The sequence below is a fragment of the Trachemys scripta genome, chromosome 1 (assembly GCF_013100865.1).
Source record: "Trachemys scripta elegans isolate TJP31775 chromosome 1, CAS_Tse_1.0, whole genome shotgun sequence".
Lineage (NCBI taxonomy): Eukaryota > Metazoa > Chordata > Testudines > Emydidae > Trachemys > Trachemys scripta.
Genome location: NC_048298.1, coordinates 60,195,360 through 60,217,513, shown reverse-complemented (window position 1 = coordinate 60,217,513; position 22,154 = coordinate 60,195,360). Strand labels below are relative to the sequence as shown.

Sequence of the window (22,154 nt, the reverse complement as noted above, 5' to 3'; positions counted from 1 at the left end):
ATTGTGAACAAGAGTAACAAATAGCAAAAGCTTATTTTAGTCACTAAAACCTGCGTATCTGACACCCAATACACAGATCTGTCAAGAAAAAGAAAAAACAAAAAAAAAAACAGTTACTAGCCTTTCCATAACTGTTGCTCAGAGATGTGTTGCTCATGTCCATTCCACATCAGGTGTGCTTGTGCTGCATGCACTGTTGCCAAACATTTTTCATTCAGCAGCTGTTGAGCCGGCTCTAGCACCCTCTGGTGCCATGCATTTATGTGTCGGTATAAGGGGCACTGCAGGCCCCATACCCTCTCAGTTCCTTCTTGCTGGCTAACTCCAACAAAAGGGTAGGAGGCTGGGCCATGGAATGGACACAAACAACATCTCGAAGAACACCACTTACGGAAAGGGTAGTAACCATTATTTCTTCAGGTGCTTGCTCATATCCATTTCACGTTAGGTGACCCACAAGCAGTAAAAAGGAGGTGGGCTCAGAATTCATGGACATGCGGATTGCAACACTACTCTCCCAAACCTGGGATCATCTCGAGCCTGCTGGGTGATGGTGTAGTGAACGGAGAAGGTATGCACTGACAACCAGGTTGCAGCCCTGCAGATCAGGACCTGAGTCAGAAATGCCGCCGATGAAGCCTGAGCTCTCGTTGAATGAGTTGTAAAGATAGCAGGAGGTGGGATGCCCACCTGCTTGTAGCATGCCCAAATAGAGGAGGCTATCCTGGATGAGATTCTCTGGGCTGAGACTGGTAGGCATTTCATACTTTCTGCTATTGGCACGAAGAGTTGTGCAGATCTACAGAATGGCTTGATCCTCTCAATATAGAAGGCTACAGTATGTCTAATGTCCAACGAGTAAAGCAGCTGCTCTTCTGAATTCTTGTGCAGTTTTGGGAAAAAAACTGGCAGGAAAATGGCCTGGTTACTATGGAACCACCTTTGGAAGGAAGCCTGGTTGGGGTACAGCTGAACCTGGTCTTAAAGAACACTGATTTAAGGGGGGAGGGTGGTTTGTTTACAGGGAATGAGTCAATAAAGGGGGCGGATTTTCAACAAACAGAACTTTCACACCGTAGCCTGGCCAGTCATGAAACTGGTTTTCAAAGCTTCTCTGATGCGCAGCACTTCCTGGTATGATCTTCTAATTGCCCTCGTGTCTGGCTGCACATAATCAGCAGCCAGGCGATTTGCCTCAGCCTCCCACCCTGCCATAAAGGTCTCCCCCTTACTCTCAGAGATTGTGGAGCACACAGCAAGCAGCAATAACAATGGGGATATTGGTTTGGCTGAAGTCTGACCGACTCAGTAACGAGCGCCAGCGACCTTTTAAACGGCCAAATGCACATTCTACCACCATTCTGCACTTGCTCAGCCTGTAGTTGAACAGCTCCTGACTCCTGTCCAGGCTGCCTGTGTATGGCTTCATGAGCCATGGCATTAAGGGGTAGGCTGGGTCCCCAAGGATAACTATAGGCATTTCAACATCCCCAATGGTTATCTTCTGGTCCGGGAAGTAAGTCCCTTGCTGCAGCCGTTTAAACAGATTAGTGTTCCTGAAGACGCGAGCGTCATGAACCCTTCCCGGCCAGCCCACGTTGATGTTGGTGAAAGGTCCCTTGTGATCCACAAGTCTTGCAACACCATTGAAAAGTACCCCTTGCGGTTTATGTACTGGGTACTCTGGTGCTCCGGTACCAAGATAGGGATATGGGTTCCATCTATCGCCCCATCACAGTTAGGGAATCCCATTGCAGCAAAGCTATCCATTATGACCTGCACATTACCCAGAGTCACTACCTTTCATAGCAGCAGCTCAGTGATTGCTTTGGCTACTTGCATCACAGCAGCCCCCACAGTAGATTTGCCCACTCCAAATTGATTCTCGACTGACCGGTAGCTGTCTGGCGCTGCAAGCTTCCACAGGGCTATCGCCACTCGCTTCTCAACTGCGAGGGCTGCTCTCATCTTGGTATTCTGGCGCTTCAGGGCAGGGGAAAGCAAGTCACAACGTTCCATGAAAGGGCCCTTATGCATGCGAAAATTTCGCAGCCACTGGGAATCGTCCCATACCTGCAACACTATGCGGACCCACCAATCTGTGCTTGTTTCCCGGGCCCAGAATCAGCGTTCCACAGCTATAACCTGCCCCATTAACAGCATGATCTCCAAAGCACCAGGGTCCGCGGTTTGATAGAATTCCATGTCCATGTCCTAATCACTCTCGCCGCCGCGCTGCCGTAGCCTACTCCTCGCCGCCTGGTTTTGCAGGTTCTGGGGTTCAGCATAAACTGCACAGTAACGTGCGAGATGTTTACAATGTTCATGACTGCTGTCTTGAGCAGAGCGGGCTCCATGCTTGCGGTGGTATGGAGTCTGCACTGTTCACCCAGGAAAAAGGCGTGAAACAGTTGTCTGCCGTTGCTTCCCTGGAGAGGGGGGAGGACATACCCAGAACCACCCACGACAATGTTTTTGGCCCCATCAGGCATTGGGATCTCAACCCAGAATTCCAATTGGCGGAGGAGACTGCGGGGACTATGGGATAGCTACCCACAGTGCAACGCTCCGAAAAATCGACGCTAGCCCCGGTACATGGACGCACACCGCCGAATTAATGTGCTTAGTGTGGCCGCATACATTCGACTTTATACAATCGGTTTCCAAAATTCAAATTATATAAATTCGGATTAATCCCGTAGTGTAGACATAGCTTAAGTCATCGGCCACTGCAAAGGCCTCCAGGTGGAAGGCACTGTGATGACTTCTTGGTGTCCAGGGGAGGTCCCACACTGGACCCCTGTGAGTAGTGTGGAGTTGACAGTGGGGCTAGGGGCCGGGGACAGAGGAGCGGCCTGATGCACGTCACACTCCACTGCCGTCCCCGTTTGTCCTTGCTCAGCACTGGGGAGACATCCTCTCTTGGATTGCTGTTTCTTAGGCTTCTTCCTCAGCCTTGGAGATGGAAACGGTGCTGAGAAACATGCAGTGCCAGAGAGGCGCTTTGCACCAAAGCTGAGGTGTTCGGAAGACAAGCTCTCAGTCTAGCCTTTCTTTGTACAAGGTGTGAAGTCCTGACAGATTTCACAGCACTCATATGTGAGCCTCTCTCAGACACTTCAGACAACGCAAGTGCGGGTCACTCACCAGCATAGGCTTGCAACAGAAGGCACAAGGTTTGAAGCCAAGGGACTGGGGCATACCCAGCCCCAGGGGCGAAGAGAGCCCCTCTATGCTAAGAGAGGGAGACTATCTGCACTAATACTTTTTACTCTATTTACGCTACTACTAAACAGACTAATAAAACAAAGCTGAAGAGAAAACCACTGAATAACGCCTTGCCGAAGCAACAGGAACTGTTCCATCAACTGTCACGGGCGGTAAGAAGGAATTAAGAGAGTGAGGGGCCAGCAGTGCCCCTTATACCAGTGCATAAGCACGCAGCACCAGAGGGCACTAGAGTTGGCCCGACTGATACCACTTATGGAAAAATCTCTGGCGATGATGCACGTGACGTGCGCACAACTAACACGAAATGGACATGAGCAAACACAAAGAAGAACATGCCATTTTTAGTGACTTTACAGCATGAAGCTACTTTAAGCGAAGAGATCTGCTAAAGAATATAATTATTTCAAAACCACAGATCCCTTGCACTTGGTGTAATTATTGTACTGAGTAACAGTAATTAACCATCACTGGATTAAAATTGATTTAAATAATTTTTGAACATACAAATTCAGTTATTTTGTGACAACTTTAAAGGTTTTACAACAACAAAATAAAGAGGAACAAAACAACATTCATTCCAGTCAGTGATTTCTGTTAACTCCCCTGGAATTAAATTTTATTCTTCTCTCCACATAAAGACACTTACTAGCTTCTGGAGATTAATTTAATTCCGAGAAACACCTTTAAGAGAAACATTTAGTTTTACACAAAGTTTTACAAGCCTTACCCTTTTGAGATGAATTGTTTTTAACGTCACTGCACATTCCGATAAAGCCTGCAGGGGAGGGGGAAAAAAAAGCCCTTAAGATTTCAACCCAAACACACTCTTGTCAGTAACTAGTATTGAATGTTAACTTTTGTTAATACCATACATTTATGTTAGGGACTCAGTCCTGAAATCGTCTGCATACAGATCTTTCACTGAAATAAACTTGAGTTCTAAGAGCAGGACCACCTGCAGAATTAGGCACCCTCAAAAGAATGACTATCTAATTGTTTTACATAAATGGAAAAGCTTTTGTGTTATCAGTCAAATCAATTCTTTGTTGTATATATATTTCAACTTTTAGAAGTTTTCATATGTATGTTAAAATAAATATTTCAGAATACGTACCAATACTGTCTGTGCATCTGCCAAGTCAAAAGTTTGTTTTAAAGGCGCTAAGAAACATGCAGGGACAATGTGCTTGTAGACAAAGTCTGCAAAACCTACTGGTCCATCTTTGCCCCCTGGGGGAAGGAAGGGAAAAAAAAGAAGCAGCACTGTTCAGATTTTATCCTTCTAACAATTACTGATCATAAACCTGTCAGAATATGAATGCAAACTTACCCCAAAGCTCCACCAGCTTAGAAAGAATAATAAAGCATGTTTTCTGTGCAATAGGATCTGGATAGTCCACTGCTCCTTGGATGATAGTGAACAACACACGTTCCACATTCTCTGCATCTACAATAGATTACAGTAAATTAGATGAAAGATAAAACTAACTTGAGTTCTCCAGCATGAACAGAGAAGACCTAATTTTTTTAAGCCTTTGAGACTCCATAACAAAGGGCAAAACAGTTTGTTATGTAATTCTTATTTAAAGAGGAAAAGATTTCAAAAGTGATTTTCAGTTTACAAAATGTTATAACAGCATATAGACAACTTCGAAATACTCTACAAACGTAAATGACAAACAGGTTTCTATGGAGATAGGTTTCAGAGTGGTAGCCATGTTCGTCTGTATCAGCAAAAACAACGAGGAGTCCTTCTGGCACCTTAGAGACTAAAATTTATTTGGGCATAAGCTTTCGTGTCCCTTGAACAGAAATAGGTATATAGATATCTATTCAAGGGACACCATCATCGGATCTAACCACATCAGCCACACCATCAGGGGCTCGTTCACCTCCACATCTACCAATGTGATATATGCCATCATGTGCCAGCAATGCCCCTCTGCCATGTACATTGGCCAAACCGGACAGTCTCTACGCAAAAGAATAAATGGACACAAATCTGACATCAGAAATTAGAACATTCAAAAACCAGTAGGAGAACACTTCAATCTCCCTGGACACTTAATAGCAGATTTAAAAGTGGCAATTCAACAAAAAACCTTCAAAAACGGATTCCAATGAGAAACTGCAGAACTGGAATTAAGGTACAAACTGGACACCATCAAATAGGGCCTGAATAAAGACTGGGAGTGGATGGGTCACTACAAAAACTAATTTCCCCCAGCTGATACTCACGCCTTCTTGTCAACTGTTTGAAATGGGCCACCTTGTTTACACTGGCCTCATTAGCACTACAAAAGTGATTTCCACCCCTTCTTGTCAACTGTTCAGAATAGCCCACTTCCACCTTAATTGAATTGGCTCGTTAGTACCAACCCCCTCACTTGATAAGGCAACTCACATCTTTTCAAATGCTGTGTATATATACCTGCTTACTGTATGTTCTACTCCATGCATCTGATGAAGTGGGTTTTAGCCCACAAAAGGTTATGCCCAAATAAATGTGTTAGTCTCTAAGGTGCCACAAGGACTCCTCGTTGATTTGAAGTTTCTATGGAATAATTTATAAGATAGCTATAAAATATATTCTCTAGCAACATCTTGGTTCATCATGTTTTTATCAGTAATAAATGTTTATGATTGATAGAAATAAGATTATAAACTGCTGAGATATAGTCAGAATAAATTCCTCTTGGTTTTTGAAAAAGCTAATTAATGCACTGGCAAACTAATATGCAAAATAAGAACTTTGTTTGGTCTTGATAAAAGAACTGTTGTAACAAGTTCTATGGTTGTCTGACTGCCAGATCCATATAATAAGATATTTTATGTATTTTTACAAAAACACATGTAATCTGCTGAAGTGTACATTTTTAATAGAACTCTCTAGAAATCCCTGAACCTGCAAGAACCCTTGGAGTGGAAATGTTGACAGTTCCCATGGAGGAAGATGCTAAGATAACAACTGAAAAAAGATCCTTCCCAAAGAAGCAAAGTTTAACTAGACACCAATGGGGAGATGGATTTCTTCTGAAAGCGTTAAAACTCTCAGCTCAAAAAGTTCACCAGTTCAAAAGTAGCTATGTGAAATGGATCATTATAAAGTGAGTCAATTTCACTTCTAATAAGAAGGAAATTGAAAAATTATAAAGGTAAAAGTTACATGTACCCAAGGTGATGTCATGTCTCACAATACTTATTAGACAGGTGTCATTTTTCATAAATTCTTTCTGTCTGAAGTCAGGACACTGACCATGGGGAGTGGGGAAAAAGGACAGAAATACAAGTTATGGAAGCTGACAGGAAAATTCACCAGCATGTTGTCTGAAGTAAAGGTTTCTTGACAACGTTTGCTACAAAAAACGTTTATAGCTACCAATCTTACATTTATGCTTAACACAAAAATTGCCATGCTGGAGCTGGCTAGTGGTCTACCTAGTCCAGCATCCGGTCTCTGATAGTGGTCAGTGCCATGTGTTCAGAGGAATGCGAAGCCCCATAGTGAAAACAATGGAATAGCCTATCCACAGAAGTTTCTTCCTAAACACCAGCGTGTTGCTGGCTTACACTCTGATGTACAAGGATTTGATCATTTAACAATTGTAGATGTTTTCATTAGTAACAGTCTTCTACTTCTTTTACCCAACTCTTGGCCTCAATAAATCTGGTAGCTCTATATTCCTCTGGTTAATCATGCACTGTATAAGTAGTACTTCCTGTCACTGGGTTTTGGTTTATTGCCTTTCAATGTTATATATGTTTCCCTGTTCTTGTATTATGAGAAAGGTAAAGCCAAGAGAACAAGAATTTACATTCTCCGTTCCATTAGTTATTTTGTATCAATTGAACACATCTAGTGTTTTCAGTCTCTTCGTATGGAAGTCTTTCTGACCCTCATTTTTGTCACCTATTTCTGAATCTTTCATTTGTTTTTCTTTTTGAGAAAGCAACAAGAGCTGAACACAGTAATCCAAGTGATTGACAATGGCATTTTAAAATATTTTCAGTATTTGCTATCCTATCTTTTTTAAACATTCTAATGTTTTGTTTTCTCTTTTGACCTCTCCTGCACCTTGAGCAGAGGTTTATGTTGAGCTGTTCACAACTGGCACAGCCCTGCCCATCCCTCATTTCTACCTCTCCTCCCCAGTTACAGCTAGTTTAAACTCAGCAATATTCTAGTTCTTTTCAACATGTATCGTGATACTTGTGTCAAAAACAAATTGCTCCCATTGCGTTGCCCCTATATACTTAGCTTTATTAAGATCCTTTGAAGTTCCTCAGTCTAAGTAAATGTCACCTGCATGTTTTCCCACCTCACTGTTTATTCCTCTTCCTCTAATAAATGTATGGTTTCCTTAACCTATATTAGTACATCTTTTTGCAGTCTTGCCTAGATGAAAATCTAAAGCTTTTCATGTTTTCATGCATTTCTTCTTTCAACCGGCTAACGCTTCATTTAACAAAAGAACGTTTGAACAGATTCTGCACCAGTTAAGTCAACAGAACATATGAAATTGCCTTCAGTGGCAAGTGACCCCAAATTTGTGTCTGTTAATGCTGGGAAACAGATGTGGACTAGACACCCAGTGAGTCAAAATGAACCTCAGACATCAGGGGCAGAAGCGAAAACAGATGCTATTAGCAGGTAACCAAGGTAGAGGAAGGAGCAGCTCTAGTTTCTGCCCACTGATGTACCATAGGGGCTGTGCTGGCATAGAGAATGAGCTGTAAGACCATAAAAGGTACTGAGGCAAAGTTATTCACTGTATTGCATACAACAGTTGGTCATAAGTGATACATTTAATATAGCTGGCAAAGTGTATTTCCATAGAAAAACATTTGATGTGCTTGTATTACTTGTCCGAAATCTCACTCCACCACTCAAACAAATATTAAGTCACAAAACATTGCCAAAATAATCACTATAAAAATAGTTTACTCATTGTATTTCTAAATGTTACAAACTAGAATTCTTGTTTAGATAGCCAAAATTAAGTATAATCCATTTAAGGCAGTGGATCCTACCTTAAACATTTAAGTAGCATTTAGCAGGAATTGTGCTAATAATTTTGGCAAACAAAACTGCTTGTTGTATTGGGTAAAAATGATTCATGGTGTGATCCCATGAGTGACTGCTCACCCTGATTAGCTATGACTTCACTCATTCCACTGCCAGTGACCGTCTGCAGGAAGGCAAAATAACTTCTCCGTAACATTTGCTTTTCTAAAGCAGCAGATTGGTCATTTTCTTCTGCTGGACGAAGCAACACTTCAAAAATAGCATGAAGTAGCGGCATAAACATCTGTTGCAGAAATGGGGAAACCTGGGTCTGTAGAAGTTGGGGTGGGGTGGGGGGAGAAACAGTGTCAGCTGACAGCTCATTACAGAGACATAAAAATCTAGCACAGAAAAGAGATTCATTTTCTTTAGCTTTTGTTGTCACTTCCAATAATTAAAAATAGTCAGGCACCCTCCAAGTGTAGATATAAACACATAGGTAGAAGTGCTATATAATGATATAGCATTCATAATGCACTGCTGACCATTAATCAATCAACCTCAAAAACTAGTCTAATATTTCAAATCTGAGCCATTTCAGACAGCTTATCTTTATTTAAAAAAGGCTTTTCTGAGAAATGGCTATTTCCCCCACCACTCATGTGAGATTCTCCCATCCTTCCTCCACTAGAATTATACTGAGGCTCAAGAGGAGAAATATTTAGTTCTGCACCAACAGACTTATCCATTCTTAGCCCTGCAGATTGTTAAATAGGAATTTTATCCTTCTGGAAAAGGGAGATTTTCCATTCTTCCAATGATACAAACAGCACTTGCTTCAAAATCCTGGAAAGCCTCAAGTTGCAGGATTGCAAAATCATGGCATTTAAAACGATAGAAAATTTATTTTAGGTTATTTCTAAAAAGATTTCAAAAATGTAGAAATTGACACAAGAACAAAGTGGACCTCTATCATCATCATCTGTGACACCCTTAACTTCAACAGTTTTCTTGCTTAAAGCCTGAAAATAGGTAAGAGGTCATCAGGTTACCTTAATTTCCTCCAATTTGAGGCTTCATAGACAGACATGACTGCTGGCAGAATAGAATTTTCAAAAATTGTTAGATTGAGGACCTTTTGGTGACATACGAGTGTCAAATTTGTTTTTCCTGCAGTCAGCAGTCCATAACAACTGATGTACAAGATTGTAGCTCAAGAGAGTGAAGACTCAAGGCTTTGACACTAGTAAGTAATGCATCCACTCAAACCTCATGCCTATAATATATACTTACTACACCACTCAGTAAATATGCACACCATCAGAAGGGTAGGGAAGTGAAATACTGTCTTTCTTGTCCATTAAACCTTAAGTCATTTTCCTACTTAGCGCTATGGTTTTTTTAAAAATTAAGCACAGTTTTTATGCATTTACAGATACCACCTGTTTAGGAAGATTTAAGTCAGTTACTGAGAAAGATGAATGATTAATCAAACTTAAAAAGCAATTCAAGAGAAGAAAAAGCTGCATATAATTAGAGTTGATGATAGAGTTGATAAAAATCTCCCTTTTCCTAAAGTTATACTAAGGATTGCATAGTTTACTTCTTTTCATGGCTATATGCTTCCCCCATTATGCCTGACCCCAACATTTCATTCTTTTCCTCAATTCATCGTAGGCCTTTACTTTGGTCAACAGGCAATCCCTATTTATCATAATTTATCTCACCCATATGGTTACTTAATTCCTTACTCTATCTTGAACTGCCATCAGTGTCATCTGAAAAACCTAACAGGATACAACGCCAATGTGGAAACACTTTCTCTTTCCCTAACCTCCCAAAACTTGCCATAATCTTTACATCCCACCACCATCACTCCATAGAGTTCAGAGTGTGAAATTCCCAACAGTGTTCCAGAGTCTAGATCCCCCATGCTCTAGTATATATTTCTGCCATGCCACCATGATAGTTCATAAACATTTCTTCTCTGTAGTATTTTCATTTTCACATCAAACTCTGCCTTTTAGTATATTTAACAAGAAACTTTCAGCTGAAAGATTCTATACACCAGGGCTTCTCAAGCTTGCTGACATTGAAAAGTAATACTAGCCCAGTAACTTAATGTATTTTAGTTGTCCCATTCAATACAATTTAGCAATTTGAAATGAGGAGCCAGCACAATGTGACCAGCCACAGTTTGAGAAACTCTCCAATTCAATAGTGAAAGTTTCTGTCAATCTCATTTACATACCAAACACATCTGCAAACATTCCTAGACATTAGTTCTGCTCCAAAAACCCATGTTCCTACCTGTGTTTAAGAACTCTTCACTATTTGTGGACCCATCTTGTATTGTAGTGCGTTAAGTACCAGTGTATATTTTTGTATAACAATTACACACCAAGTTCCTGTACACCAGTGTTCTCCACAAAATATCCACACACCGTATCTAAAGCTTGTATACCTAACCTGCATTTTTTTACATGTCTATATCTGTGTACGTACCCGTAAATCTTGCTACAAAAAAGAAAAGGAACAAAGTTCACTTCAGGTTTAATCACTGTTGAGTGATTTTAATTTGAAAAAATGCTATTTAGCACCATGGCATTTTGCCTATTCAATACTAACTTCATCACGGAAAACAAGTATCGTGTTTCTTGTTAATATAAAAAGTGTTTTTAAGCAGTGAAATACCAAATCCAAAAGCTGTATCTTTAAAAAAAAATTGTTGCTTTTTGGGGTAATTACAGTTAAAGAAGGAATACCCCTTTAGTTCTTGGGAATATACTAAAAGATATGTTCTTTCCCTCCTTCTCAAGCAGGTATTTACTAATAAAAAGCATTTACAGCTACAAAATAAAGCTTGAAGTACAATTCTATGAAGTTCAGGTTCCTCCACATACAATGACCCTTTTTCTAATGCCAGAAAGCAGGAGTTTAGAAGCCTCCCATGCCATAAACTGACAGACTCAGACCTTGAACTTAGCTGTGATTTGATTTATGAGAGGAATGAATTCTTGAAGGTCTTTTGCTTCGCAATCTTTGAGCATGTGTTCTGAGGCAGAAGGGATGAATGGAAGAACTTCTTCCTCTAGGCAAATAATCATGCGGTGAAGGAATGTGCGGACACCGCTTCTGATAACTTCCTTTTGTAACGGACAGCTGAGTGCTGGCAAAAACGTCTGTAAGCAGTCCAGGTATACTTCAGAGCAGCCACACTGCTTTACTGTCTGCTTGTTGCTGAAAGCTTTGCTGGTTCGGCTGTGCAAGCAAATGAACACACAAAGTTCTCTATTAACTCACATTCCAATGGAAATAAAAAGCAACAATGCAGATCTAGAACAAGACTTACTTTAGATATTTAAGAACTCAAATGTACTGTTCAAACATTAAAATTTCCTGAAATGGGGAGCCAAACACTTAGGGCATCGAGTTTTTTAATCACTTATCAAATGTAATTTATTTCACACTAAAAAGAACACCATTTTGAGATTTAAGTTGAGTGAATTTATCATTCACAAATGGTGCCAAAATGGACAACACTAGAATATTCTCTTTATTTTAACTGAAGTTCTTCATAAGATGTTGCATGAGTCATTTAATGGTAAGTGGTTTGGTTTACTAGAAATTCAGTGAAATGCAAGGATTTTGAAGACCTTAGATCCTCTATTGACACTCTTTCCTAGAAGGTACTTCCCTGATTTTCTGGGCTGTTTGGAGAGAGTGCCAACCAAAAACAGATTTTTGGGCAATAAATGCTTGCAGAGCAATTCAAGCTTGTCATTGCTTTTGTTGATGCCAAACATTTTTCTCTTAAAAAACAAAAACAATGTATACCTGTCGAGTAAATTTTAACGTACCCACCTAGCAAAGCCAACAGCATGATTGAGGCAGTCAGCCAGTGCTATCTGTCTGTCCTCATCTTGTGCCACCATCAGTTTTTCTAGCAGCACTTTAAACTTCTCCATTAGTGGAGTTAACAGATTCCTCATTAGAACCTGTTTCCTTTCTGCAGAGTATTCACTGTTAACTATCAGCACTCCAGCTGTTTCATAAATGAATAATTGATCATCACTGCTTAATAAAGCCTGGTAACCATTTTCCTAGAGCCAAAGACAGAGAATATATATAAATCACCAATTACTGAAATTTTGTTCTACTAAATCTTTATAAAATTCCAAAGAGAATTGTTGAAGGACAAGGAGTAAAGAGAAATCTCTACAGAAAAAGTTTATTCTTTCACAAAAATGTAAAGTTAAGATATAATAAATTAATAACTAAAACAAACTAAGTATAAATCAGAAGTATAGAAGTGTCTGAAATACAGGCTGTTGGGATTTCCTCCGAGACCTCTTCCACTTGGTTTATCCAGAACACCATATCCAGTGCTGAGAGAACACTTCATCCAGATCTCTGGGCTCAGAAAAGACACACACACACACACTCGCCCCCCACCCCCCCTTTCTCCTCCTCCCTCCCATCTGGACCCCAGATTGTGTCACTCAGGTTCCTTTATTTGGCATACAGCAAAGCTATGCTGAGTTGATCAGACTCAAGTGTAGGGGGTGGGTGTAGGGCATACCACACATCCAAAGTTACAAAGAAAACCTCTTCCTTCATATACATATCTACTATAGATCACCCCACATATTTCTTGACTGGCTTGGTTATTTTGCAGGAAACAATCCCTATGCAGCAAGCTTTGTCCATGCTCGACCTACTCTTATCTTCTACATTCTTAACTTACCTTGTCCATTGTTAGTAAAGGATTGCCTTGGTGTTCTCCCTCTTATCTTAGCTTGCTCAGACATTCTGCCCTTTTAGCCTATTGACCTATTTACTTATTTTATTTAGCAAACATTCTGTTTTCAGCCTAACAATCTGTTTACCTCCTTAAATCTATCCTCCAAGAAATGAGGCCTCCCTTCATGAGTTAATTTCTCACGTCAATGCAGGCTACAGCTACTCAGGGCAACTACAATCTCCCTCTCCAGTGCTTTTGATAGATCAGTGCACTTTAACAGAAGTATCAATAGGAGTTGCAATTGTTTGTGGACCTCGTGCCAGTTTCAAAAGATTTTCAAAGGATCATCAACAGGTAGAAATCTCATCTACACATGTATTTCTAAAGCCCATGCTTTCTAGGACCCTATTCAACAAGACATTGAAGCATGTGCCTAACTTTAATCACACGAGTAGTCTCACTGAAGTCCCAGGAATTCAATGGGACTACCCATGTGTAGAAATTTAGAAATGTACTTAAGTACTTACTGATTAGAGCCTTAGTACCTAGGCACCCAGATGAATACAGATTCACACACTTCATTTGTGAGATTTTATAGGAAATAATAAGTACTTACAGGTGGAGAAAGTTCTAGCAGATCTTGTATTCTGTTCAGAACATCTTCAATAAAGGGGTTCATCTGTTTACTGAAGTAAAACATTTAAGTAGTATTACATATTTCTAGAAATCACCACTTGCAAAATCTTAGCATTACTGCAAGAGAGAATCCTGCTCTAACTTGGAAACCAGGGTTTGGGTTGGACCAGTGTGGTGAACTGCCACCTCATGTTCCTGTGTGGTCCTCCAGAATAACAGTTTTCATTTTAAAGAAGTCTCTGGTTTTAGGATTGCGAGGAAAACCTCAAAAAAGTGCATGTAATGAATGCAGAGATGTCTGCATGAGTCTGCAGAGAGCCTGGAAAAATAGCTGACAAGTGGCAATGGCCCTATTCATTTCACAGCTTGTCTACACTTACAGGCTGCAGCATCTGCGGCATTGTAGCACTTACTGAAGATGCTACCTATGACGACAGAAGAGCTTCTCCCATTGGCATAGGTATTCCATCTCACCAAGAGGAGACAGCGATGTCAATAGGAGAAGCCCTCCTATTGACATGGTGTAGATAGTGCTAAGGGCAAGTTTGGTATAACTGCATTGCTCAGAGGTGTGGATTTTCCACACGCCTGAGTGACGCCGTTATACCAATATAAGCGTGTGGTGTAGACCAGGGTTAAGTTAAGTGTTTTCATTAACAGTTGAAAAAGAGTCAGGTTTCTATGTCTGATGTATTGTTCCAGAGTTTTTCCTGCATTTAGGTGCAATATTTGTGCTTGAGAAGTAGGACCAATGTGATTTCCTGCTACTAATCATACCACAGATTGGAGAGTTTTAATTGTATTATTAAATAACCTCCATATAGAACAAGTTTTGCCTACTAGGTTCAAGAGAACAAATGTATATTCAAAATTTGGTTAATTGTGTAAGTTGTTTTCAGGTTGTCACACTGAAGAATGATACGAATACTGGAACTCCACTCATGATCTGCCCACAATTGCTGGCTGGTTCCACTAAGATGACGAGCAGCGAAAGTTGCTATTGACCAGTATATCACCATCATTAGACTTCAGAGTTAATACCAAACTGATGTGAATTGGGAGACTTCACACCTGTTTTTCCTCTTTCTACAAATTCAGATAACTCGGCTTCAGTCCACATTTTAAGATTCTCTGCAGTATTGGCTGAATTTTACAAAACCCCAGAAAAGTGCTTTTATGGTGTATCACTTAATTCCTGCTCATTTCAACCCGTTTCTTTTATTCAAAATTTAAGAAGTCACTGCTCTCTCATCACCTGGATATTTTGTAAAAACTGGATACACCATTTGAAACAACTTTCACTTACTTAAGAGATTTGACAAATCTGGAAAAGAGGTAAGCTGTTCTGCTTCGTACTTTTGGACTAGTATGGCGAAGACCTCTGTGATCTAAGAATGCCATCTGCAATTAAAATAAAAATTTCAGTTTGTATTCATTGTACATAAGCAGAAAATTTAACAAACCAACAAAATTTCAATCTATCTTTTTCAGAAAATAAATAAGGAACGAAAGACAAGTTCCCCAAACACAAAAAACCTTCCTAATATTTACTTTATCTAGTTGGAGAAAATAAAGTAAGAAGTTTTGTATGAATGATCAAACTTACTAAAACATTTGGAATGTGCTGAGGTTCAACAGTGAAAAATTTTTCATATCTAACCACCGTTTCAAAGAATTCCAGTGTCACTGATGTATGTTGATAGGCACTAACCCCAGATGTCACCAGCTGTAGGGAAAAATGCATTAAGGAATTAGGATTAATCATTTACAGTGCATAACTACAGTTTAGTGAAGCACTGATAATCGTGATGAGCCTTTCATGTTAAAAGAAAAAACTGGTAGTAAAGAGTGAAACATTTAAGTAACTCTTACTACTGAAATACTTACAGTTCGCATCATATCCTGCAAAGCACTTGCTTTTGAAATATCACCAGAGAAGTGAGCACCATGAGAAACAGGGAGAGCCTCAGCCAACATATACAGGAGCCTTATTGCTACTTCTATTTCCATAAACCGTGTAGCCTGCCAATTCCTATAAAATGGACACGAGATTATCCTTCAACAAAGGTCGCATTAGCCAATGGAGCTTCATGAAACACTCAAGCTACCAATTTTATTGCCAAATATATTTCCCAGTATTTTCTTGTGAAGTGCCTTGAACTGCCTAGCATGGAGAGACTACAGATGTGCAGTTTTCATTAAACATAGGAGCCCACAATCAGTTAAAGTATAACTAGGAAAAGGAAGACTATAAAAACACTGTCATCCTGAAATATTGGCCATTGGAGAGCATTATTTTTACATATACAGACATGCAGCATTTCTTTTCACCATTATAGCAGTATATTTGAAGCAGTAGAGGAGCATTCAACATGAATACTGTAGGTTTCTCATAGCTGCTATTTAGGATTGAGGAGGAAGACAAATTTGGTATGGTTTGAGTGTTTTAAAGGAACGTTTAAAGTTTTAAAGGAACGCTTGATTATTGTTTTTCCCCTACGTTATCTATTCACACTGTGCCTTGATAGTGGCAATATTTGATGCAACTTCCACTGGCACCAGTCTATCACAGCTTCTCACTCCCTCAAATATTTTGGTATTTTTCACTATTAGCTTAAAAAATATTTAAGCAGAAGGACATTTATCCACACGATGAAAAGGAGAAACTATGCAGTTACTAGATAATGGTGGTCCCTAAAGTGAGAGGATGGTGATAACCTTAAAGTTAGAGAGAAGACACCTATTTTAGAGTCTAAGCCGTCATTTAATATAACAAACAGATCAAGGAGGTTTTCTAGAAATCTGAGCCTAAAAGAATCAAGATTATTTTACTGCTGAAGACACAGCAAAATGAAATTGACCACTAAATTAAATGTAAAGAATGGTTGACCTGAGAGTTTTGACAAGGCCCGCATGAGAAATTTGTCATCCGTTATTGCATCAAGCAATCTTTCCTGGAAGTGCTATCTTTCTTAAAGCCAACTAGAAGAAATATAACTTACTGCAGTGTAGTGTTAAAAACTCTGCGGACTGAAGCCAATAGTAACTCTGGTGAGACCTGAGCTAATCTGTCCAACAATAGTTTCAGTTGTTTCCTGTATTCCACGAACATTGCTTCATCTTCACCCTGCAACACATAGATTCTTCATGTAATCCACATTTACACATTTAAGACAAACATCTGAAAATTACATCTTTAGAAAACTAAATTGTGATTAGTCATGATACAAAATAGATTATGAAAAGTTAATAAGATGACACGTACCAGTCATCTTATTTTCTTGTGTCTTAATGGCATGTGCCCTTTCCTTATTTTCTGTATAACACCTAGAGGCCCCAACTGAGAACAGGACACCACTGTGTTCAGGATACAGAGTAAGAGTCCATGCCCTCAAAATCGTACAGTTTAAATAGCCAACACAAAGTGAAAAAAAGAAAAAGGGCCTCCAGCCCACTCTTGCTTTCTACCCACTTGTTCTGTCCAAGAAAAAAGTTCTCCATCAACTTTAAAATTAAGTCATACATCCCAAATGATTAAGTGCTGCTCATGGCAACTACTGCAAGCAGGCCAAGCCAACTCTTAGGTAGGCTCTTATATCACTCCCACAGTAGCATCTGAGAAATGGAGGCAAGGGAAGATGGACAATTATAAAGGTAGAATACTTTTTCCATTCTACTCAGCACTGGAGAGGCCTCAGCTAGAGTACTGCATCCAGTTTTGAGTAGTACACTTAGGGTAACCAGATGTCTGGATAAAATCGGGACTGTCCCTATATTTAATCCTTTGTCCCGCATCCCGATCAATGTATGATCAGGATGACATTTGTCCCAATATTCAAGTAAGGAGGCAAGCGGGAGGGAGGCGCTGACCGCGGGAGTGCTCCGGGGCTGGAACACCCATGGGGAAAAATTGCAGCCAAGCTCCCACCTCCTTCCCTCCTTCTCTCGCCACCCCCCCCACGCGCCACTTCCCTGCTCCTCCCCCACTCCAGTGCTTCCCGCTCCCTAACAGCTGTTTGGTGGCGCTTAGCACTTTCTAGGAGGGTGGGAGAGGAGTGGGTACATGGCACGCTCAGGGGAGGAGGTGGAGAAGAGGTAGGGCAGGGGCGGGGTCTTGGGGGAAGGGGGTGGAATGGGGGCGGGGCAAGGGCAGCGCAGAGGCGGGAGGTGGGCGAGCACCCACCTACCTGGCAGAGGGGAAGTCGGCACCATAGGGGTGAGTGGCAGGTGGGGGTGAGGGGTGAAGAGGCGAGCAGCGGGTGAGCAAGTGGGTGGGGAGGCGAGTGTGGGTTGGGGGCTGAGGAGGGATACAGCAAGCCAGTGGCAGGCCGGGGGATGAGGAAGAGCACGGTGGTGGGGCCAAGCATGGAGGGGGCAGGACCTGGTGCAGAGTGGGGGCAGAGCAGGGGTGGACTGTGGGCGGGGCTGATGGCACCCCAATGTGTCCCGATATTTTAGTGTGGTGATCTGGTCATCCTAACTACACTTTAAGAGATGGACAGGTTGCAAACAAACAACAACAAAAAAAAGAGTCCTGTGGCACCTTATAGGCTAACAGACGTATTGGAGCATAAGCTTTCGTGGGTGAATACCCACTTCATCAGACACCGGACGAGTCCAGAGGAGAGCAACAAAAAATGATAAAAAAGTTTAAAAAATCTGACCTTTGAGGAAAGGTTAAAAAACTGGGCACATTTAGCCCAGAGAAAAGAAGATTGGGGGGAGGGGAAAACATCCTTCAACTACATTAAGAGTTTTTATAAAGAGGACAATGACCAATAGTTCTCCACATGCACTGAAGATAGACAAATAGTAACAGGCTTAATGTCCAAGAAAAGGCGATTTAGGTTTGATATTAGGAAACACTTTCTAACATTAAAGGTAGTTAGGTATTGGAGCAGGTTGCCAAGTAAGGTTGTGGAATCCCCAGGCTTGGCAGTTTTTAAGAACAGGTTAGATAAACACCTGTCAGGGATGGTCTAGGTATACTTGGTCCTGCCTCAGCACACAGGGAATGGACTCTCAAGGTCTCTTCCAGCCCTGTGATTCTTCCCTCTCATCAGCTTCCCAGTCCCTCTCCAACAAGATGCAAACCTGTCAAAACCACCTTCCTTCTTTAGCCAGCCTACTTAATCACACAGAAATTGGACCTCTTATTTCCCACCTTCCAGACAAAGCCAAGAGGAACCTCCACATAATTTCATTGCAAGAATCGCTCTTCTGAGGCTACAAAAAATGTTTTCCCCCGTCAGCACAGGATCTTAAACTGCTATCCTTGACTTCTAGCCATAGATTAAACCAAGTGTTCTTAAACTGAAGGTTGGGGCCCCTCAAGGTGTCGCAAGGTTATTACATGAGGGGTCGCAAGCTGTCAGCCTCCACCCCAAACCCTACTTTGCCTCGAGCATTTATAATGGTGTTAAATATTGTGACGGGTCAAGCCAGACAGCTACAGGAGGATGCTGCTATTATTTTTACACAACTGTACCCCGATTACACTCCCATATTGTACAATCAGAGACGCTCAAGTTAAGTTCCAAAAGAAACTCCCTATGTTCCTTTAGTGATTTTGATTAACTTGTCTAATAGTCAAATAATATAGATCAGAGTATCTGGCTGTCTGCTACCTGCAGCAGTCCTTTACAGACCATTTCTTTTGGGAAAAGGGCCCATTTTCCTTCAGAATAGCTGTAAAGGCTTCTGGGGACAAAAACATAGTGGTGATAGTAGCCACTTTAGTTGACCCCCTTGTATAATTTAACTACCAAGCTTTCACCCAATGTGACTGCACAGAGTGGCACATATAGTTACATTTATATATCTGGGTTTTATTATTAAACCAAGAATTCCCTTTTTATAAACACCACAACTGTTATTCTAACATTTTCACAACCGTTACTTTTAACATTTTTGTCCAAACAAATATTTCACATGAGTATCCAAAGTACCCTCCATAAAAACTTCAGAAAACAAAAGCGCAGAAAGGAGGGGGGATAGAAAGCAACTAATTAACCCACAAGAGTGCTTTTTTAAATTCCTGCCTGATCTTAGAGGTACAAGTCTGCATTTGTGTACAACACCCTAGGCTTAATAAGGGTGGAGCCAGGGCTATGGTTAAACCCAATTAATGCATGGAAGGCAGATCTATTAGCCCCACGATAAGCAGGTCCCTTTTCCCTTGGTAGCTGACCAGGGGTTAATCTACGTTAATTAGGACACCTGGGGCCAATCAAGGGCCTGCCAGAACCTGTCAAGGGCCTGCCCTCCAGCCAGATAGGGGAAGAAGATAGGAGATGAGGGAGGAAAGCCAGCAACTGGAGAGCTGGGCAGTGCAGATGCTGACAAGCATTAGGAGAGAAGCCACACAGGTACAGAGGCGAAGGGGGGGGGAGAATCCCTGCCCAACAGGGCGGACGGCCCTTCCAGACCCCGGAGGTCTGAGGGATGAGACTCTGCCAGAGGGGAGAGACTGAACCGGGTGTCTGGTCTGTTGCCACTATGCCCAGAGGGACTACCAGAGACTGAGAGGCTCACCTTCCTCCTCCCTCTATCAGGGAGGCTGGGAGGACCCTGCTCCGACAGGGTGTGGACAGTAAACCCAGAGGCGTGGGGAAAATTCTGAGGAAAAAGAGGAATATCCAGCCCGCCGCTAAATGGAAGTGCAGGACCAACCGAGGCAGAGAAGAAGCTTTGTCACAATATATATAAAAAAATTCTAATTTCTAAGATGGGGTCACATTCAGAGGCTTGCTATGTGAAACGGGGCATCAGCACAAAAGTTTGAGAACCACTGGATTAAATTTATTGTCTAATTCTGCAAGTTAGCTAGTTGGTCAAGAAACTAGTAACGTAATGAGATGCATTGAAAGAGGAGCTGCTAGTTAGGAAGTATTTAAGTATCTGAAAAAAATCCTTGTGTGGGTTTGAGATCCTCTTACACTATCATTTGGTTTCTTGCTACAAGTCTGAGTCTGACCCAAATGCAGTTAACTTACAGCTATTCAAGTTAATACCAAACAATTTGAGAGATCTTTGACTTGTACCAAAACCAGTATGCCTGTCTAAAAATTAGACACTGTTTTCTTTGTTCTGCACTTGGAAATTCTGTGTTAATTTGAACCACTGATCTGGATACCCCAGTCATTTAATATATGGTGTCACAAGGAACAATGTGCATGAGAACGTCAGTTTATGAGCTCAATTCAATGCACTAATTTAAAATCATACTTCAGTTCAGATGGATTATTCCAAAAAATCCAAAAAAGTAGTTGTGACCCAAACGCTAATTTTTTTTAAGAGTATTCCCCCCATTTTGATACAAACAACTCTGATGGATGTTAACAGAAGATATGCTTGCATTGAGAGAATAGGTTTCAAATCTTATCCTAAATTTAAAAAACTAAATACACTGATTGGTATTCACAAATTTTAAACAAAGTTATCTACATGAATCTTAGGATTCCTCACTTAAACCAAACAACCTGTAATTTAAATGGAGATTCTATATTTACAAAAATCAAGTTTACCTAAATATGACATCTTACCTCATGTTCAAAATTATATTCTTCATCATAGGTCAACTTCTTCATAACGGCCAACATAATTGCCTATAGTCAAGAAAAGTTGATAAAAATTGGTCTACTCCAGTACTCCAACAAGTGATACAAAGCAATTGATAATTACATAAAATCCTAGCACTATACTTTGCAGTAAAGCAATCTGGGAAATATTTTAAAATGTAGTAGCTGAAGTTTAATTACAAATTAATCCACCCTTGAGGTAGACTGTTCAAAGAGACTTAATGGAAGTGATGTTCCACAAGGTTTTTGTGAATCAGATAAATAACCAAATCTTCAGCTATAATCCAGTTTTTAAAAGCCTGATTTAATATAATTGACAGTGCTCAATTTCTAGCAATATTATCCAACTCACTAGTTCCCACATATAACCCATATGGTTCAACCCCAAAGTTTAAATTCCCACCACATATAGCTCCATCATATCTTCCATGGTGAATAATATAAATGTTGATGGGGGTGGGGGAGGGAAGGGAGAGAGAGAAGAGTATTTTTAAACAAGAAAACCTCCCCTAGGTTTTTCAGGTTTGTTTGTTTTTTTTTCCCCCCTCCCCTTTTCCATTTCCATTTTTAGAACTTGTTATTCTGAGGTATTCAAAGTTTTTTAAAAAAAAACTATTAGAAGTACTGTGCTCTAATTTCTTTGTGAATGAAACGCTATTCTAAACGATTACAAGGGAAATGACATGAACATCAAGGTTCTTGTTACGCCTATTAGAAAACAATCAAAACTGCCCAGAAGCCTATAGGGGAATGGGTAAAAAACTATCACTGGATATCCAAGAGGGGAAGGGTAAAGTCGTGCATTATTTTGTGAGAAAGAGGAAAGGATTTGATAGAATTAAGCAGCTTCTACAGTCAGATAGGGAATCTGATTATATGTTTTTATATGAAGCTGACTACCTTATCTTGTTTTTCTGTTAGTTTCAGTGGTAACCTGCCTTGATCTAATGAAACAGAA

The 22,154-nt window shown here is 40.6% G+C and overlaps 1 protein-coding gene across 2 annotated transcripts in view; it reads right to left on the bottom strand.

The window, feature by feature from the left end:
• The window catches only part of XPOT (exportin for tRNA), a 64,215-nt gene that overhangs the window by 4,412 nt on the left and 37,649 nt on the right, over positions 1 to 22,154 (bottom strand). For both annotated transcript variants that reach the window (XM_034770554.1, XM_034770563.1), the window contains exons 11-22: positions 21,161 to 21,223; positions 16,619 to 16,743; positions 15,504 to 15,648; positions 15,223 to 15,342; positions 14,923 to 15,017; positions 13,597 to 13,666; positions 12,101 to 12,339; positions 11,212 to 11,497; positions 8,378 to 8,567; positions 4,562 to 4,678; positions 4,346 to 4,461; positions 3,959 to 4,006 (exon numbers count right to left, since the gene is read on the bottom strand). In XM_034770554.1, coding sequence (XP_034626445.1) covers positions 3,959 to 4,006; positions 4,346 to 4,461; positions 4,562 to 4,678; positions 8,378 to 8,567; positions 11,212 to 11,497; positions 12,101 to 12,339; positions 13,597 to 13,666; positions 14,923 to 15,017; positions 15,223 to 15,342; positions 15,504 to 15,648; positions 16,619 to 16,743; positions 21,161 to 21,223 — 1,614 coding nt within the window. The remainder of the gene's footprint in view (positions 1 to 3,958; positions 4,007 to 4,345; positions 4,462 to 4,561; positions 4,679 to 8,377; positions 8,568 to 11,211; positions 11,498 to 12,100; positions 12,340 to 13,596; positions 13,667 to 14,922; positions 15,018 to 15,222; positions 15,343 to 15,503; positions 15,649 to 16,618; positions 16,744 to 21,160; positions 21,224 to 22,154) is intronic.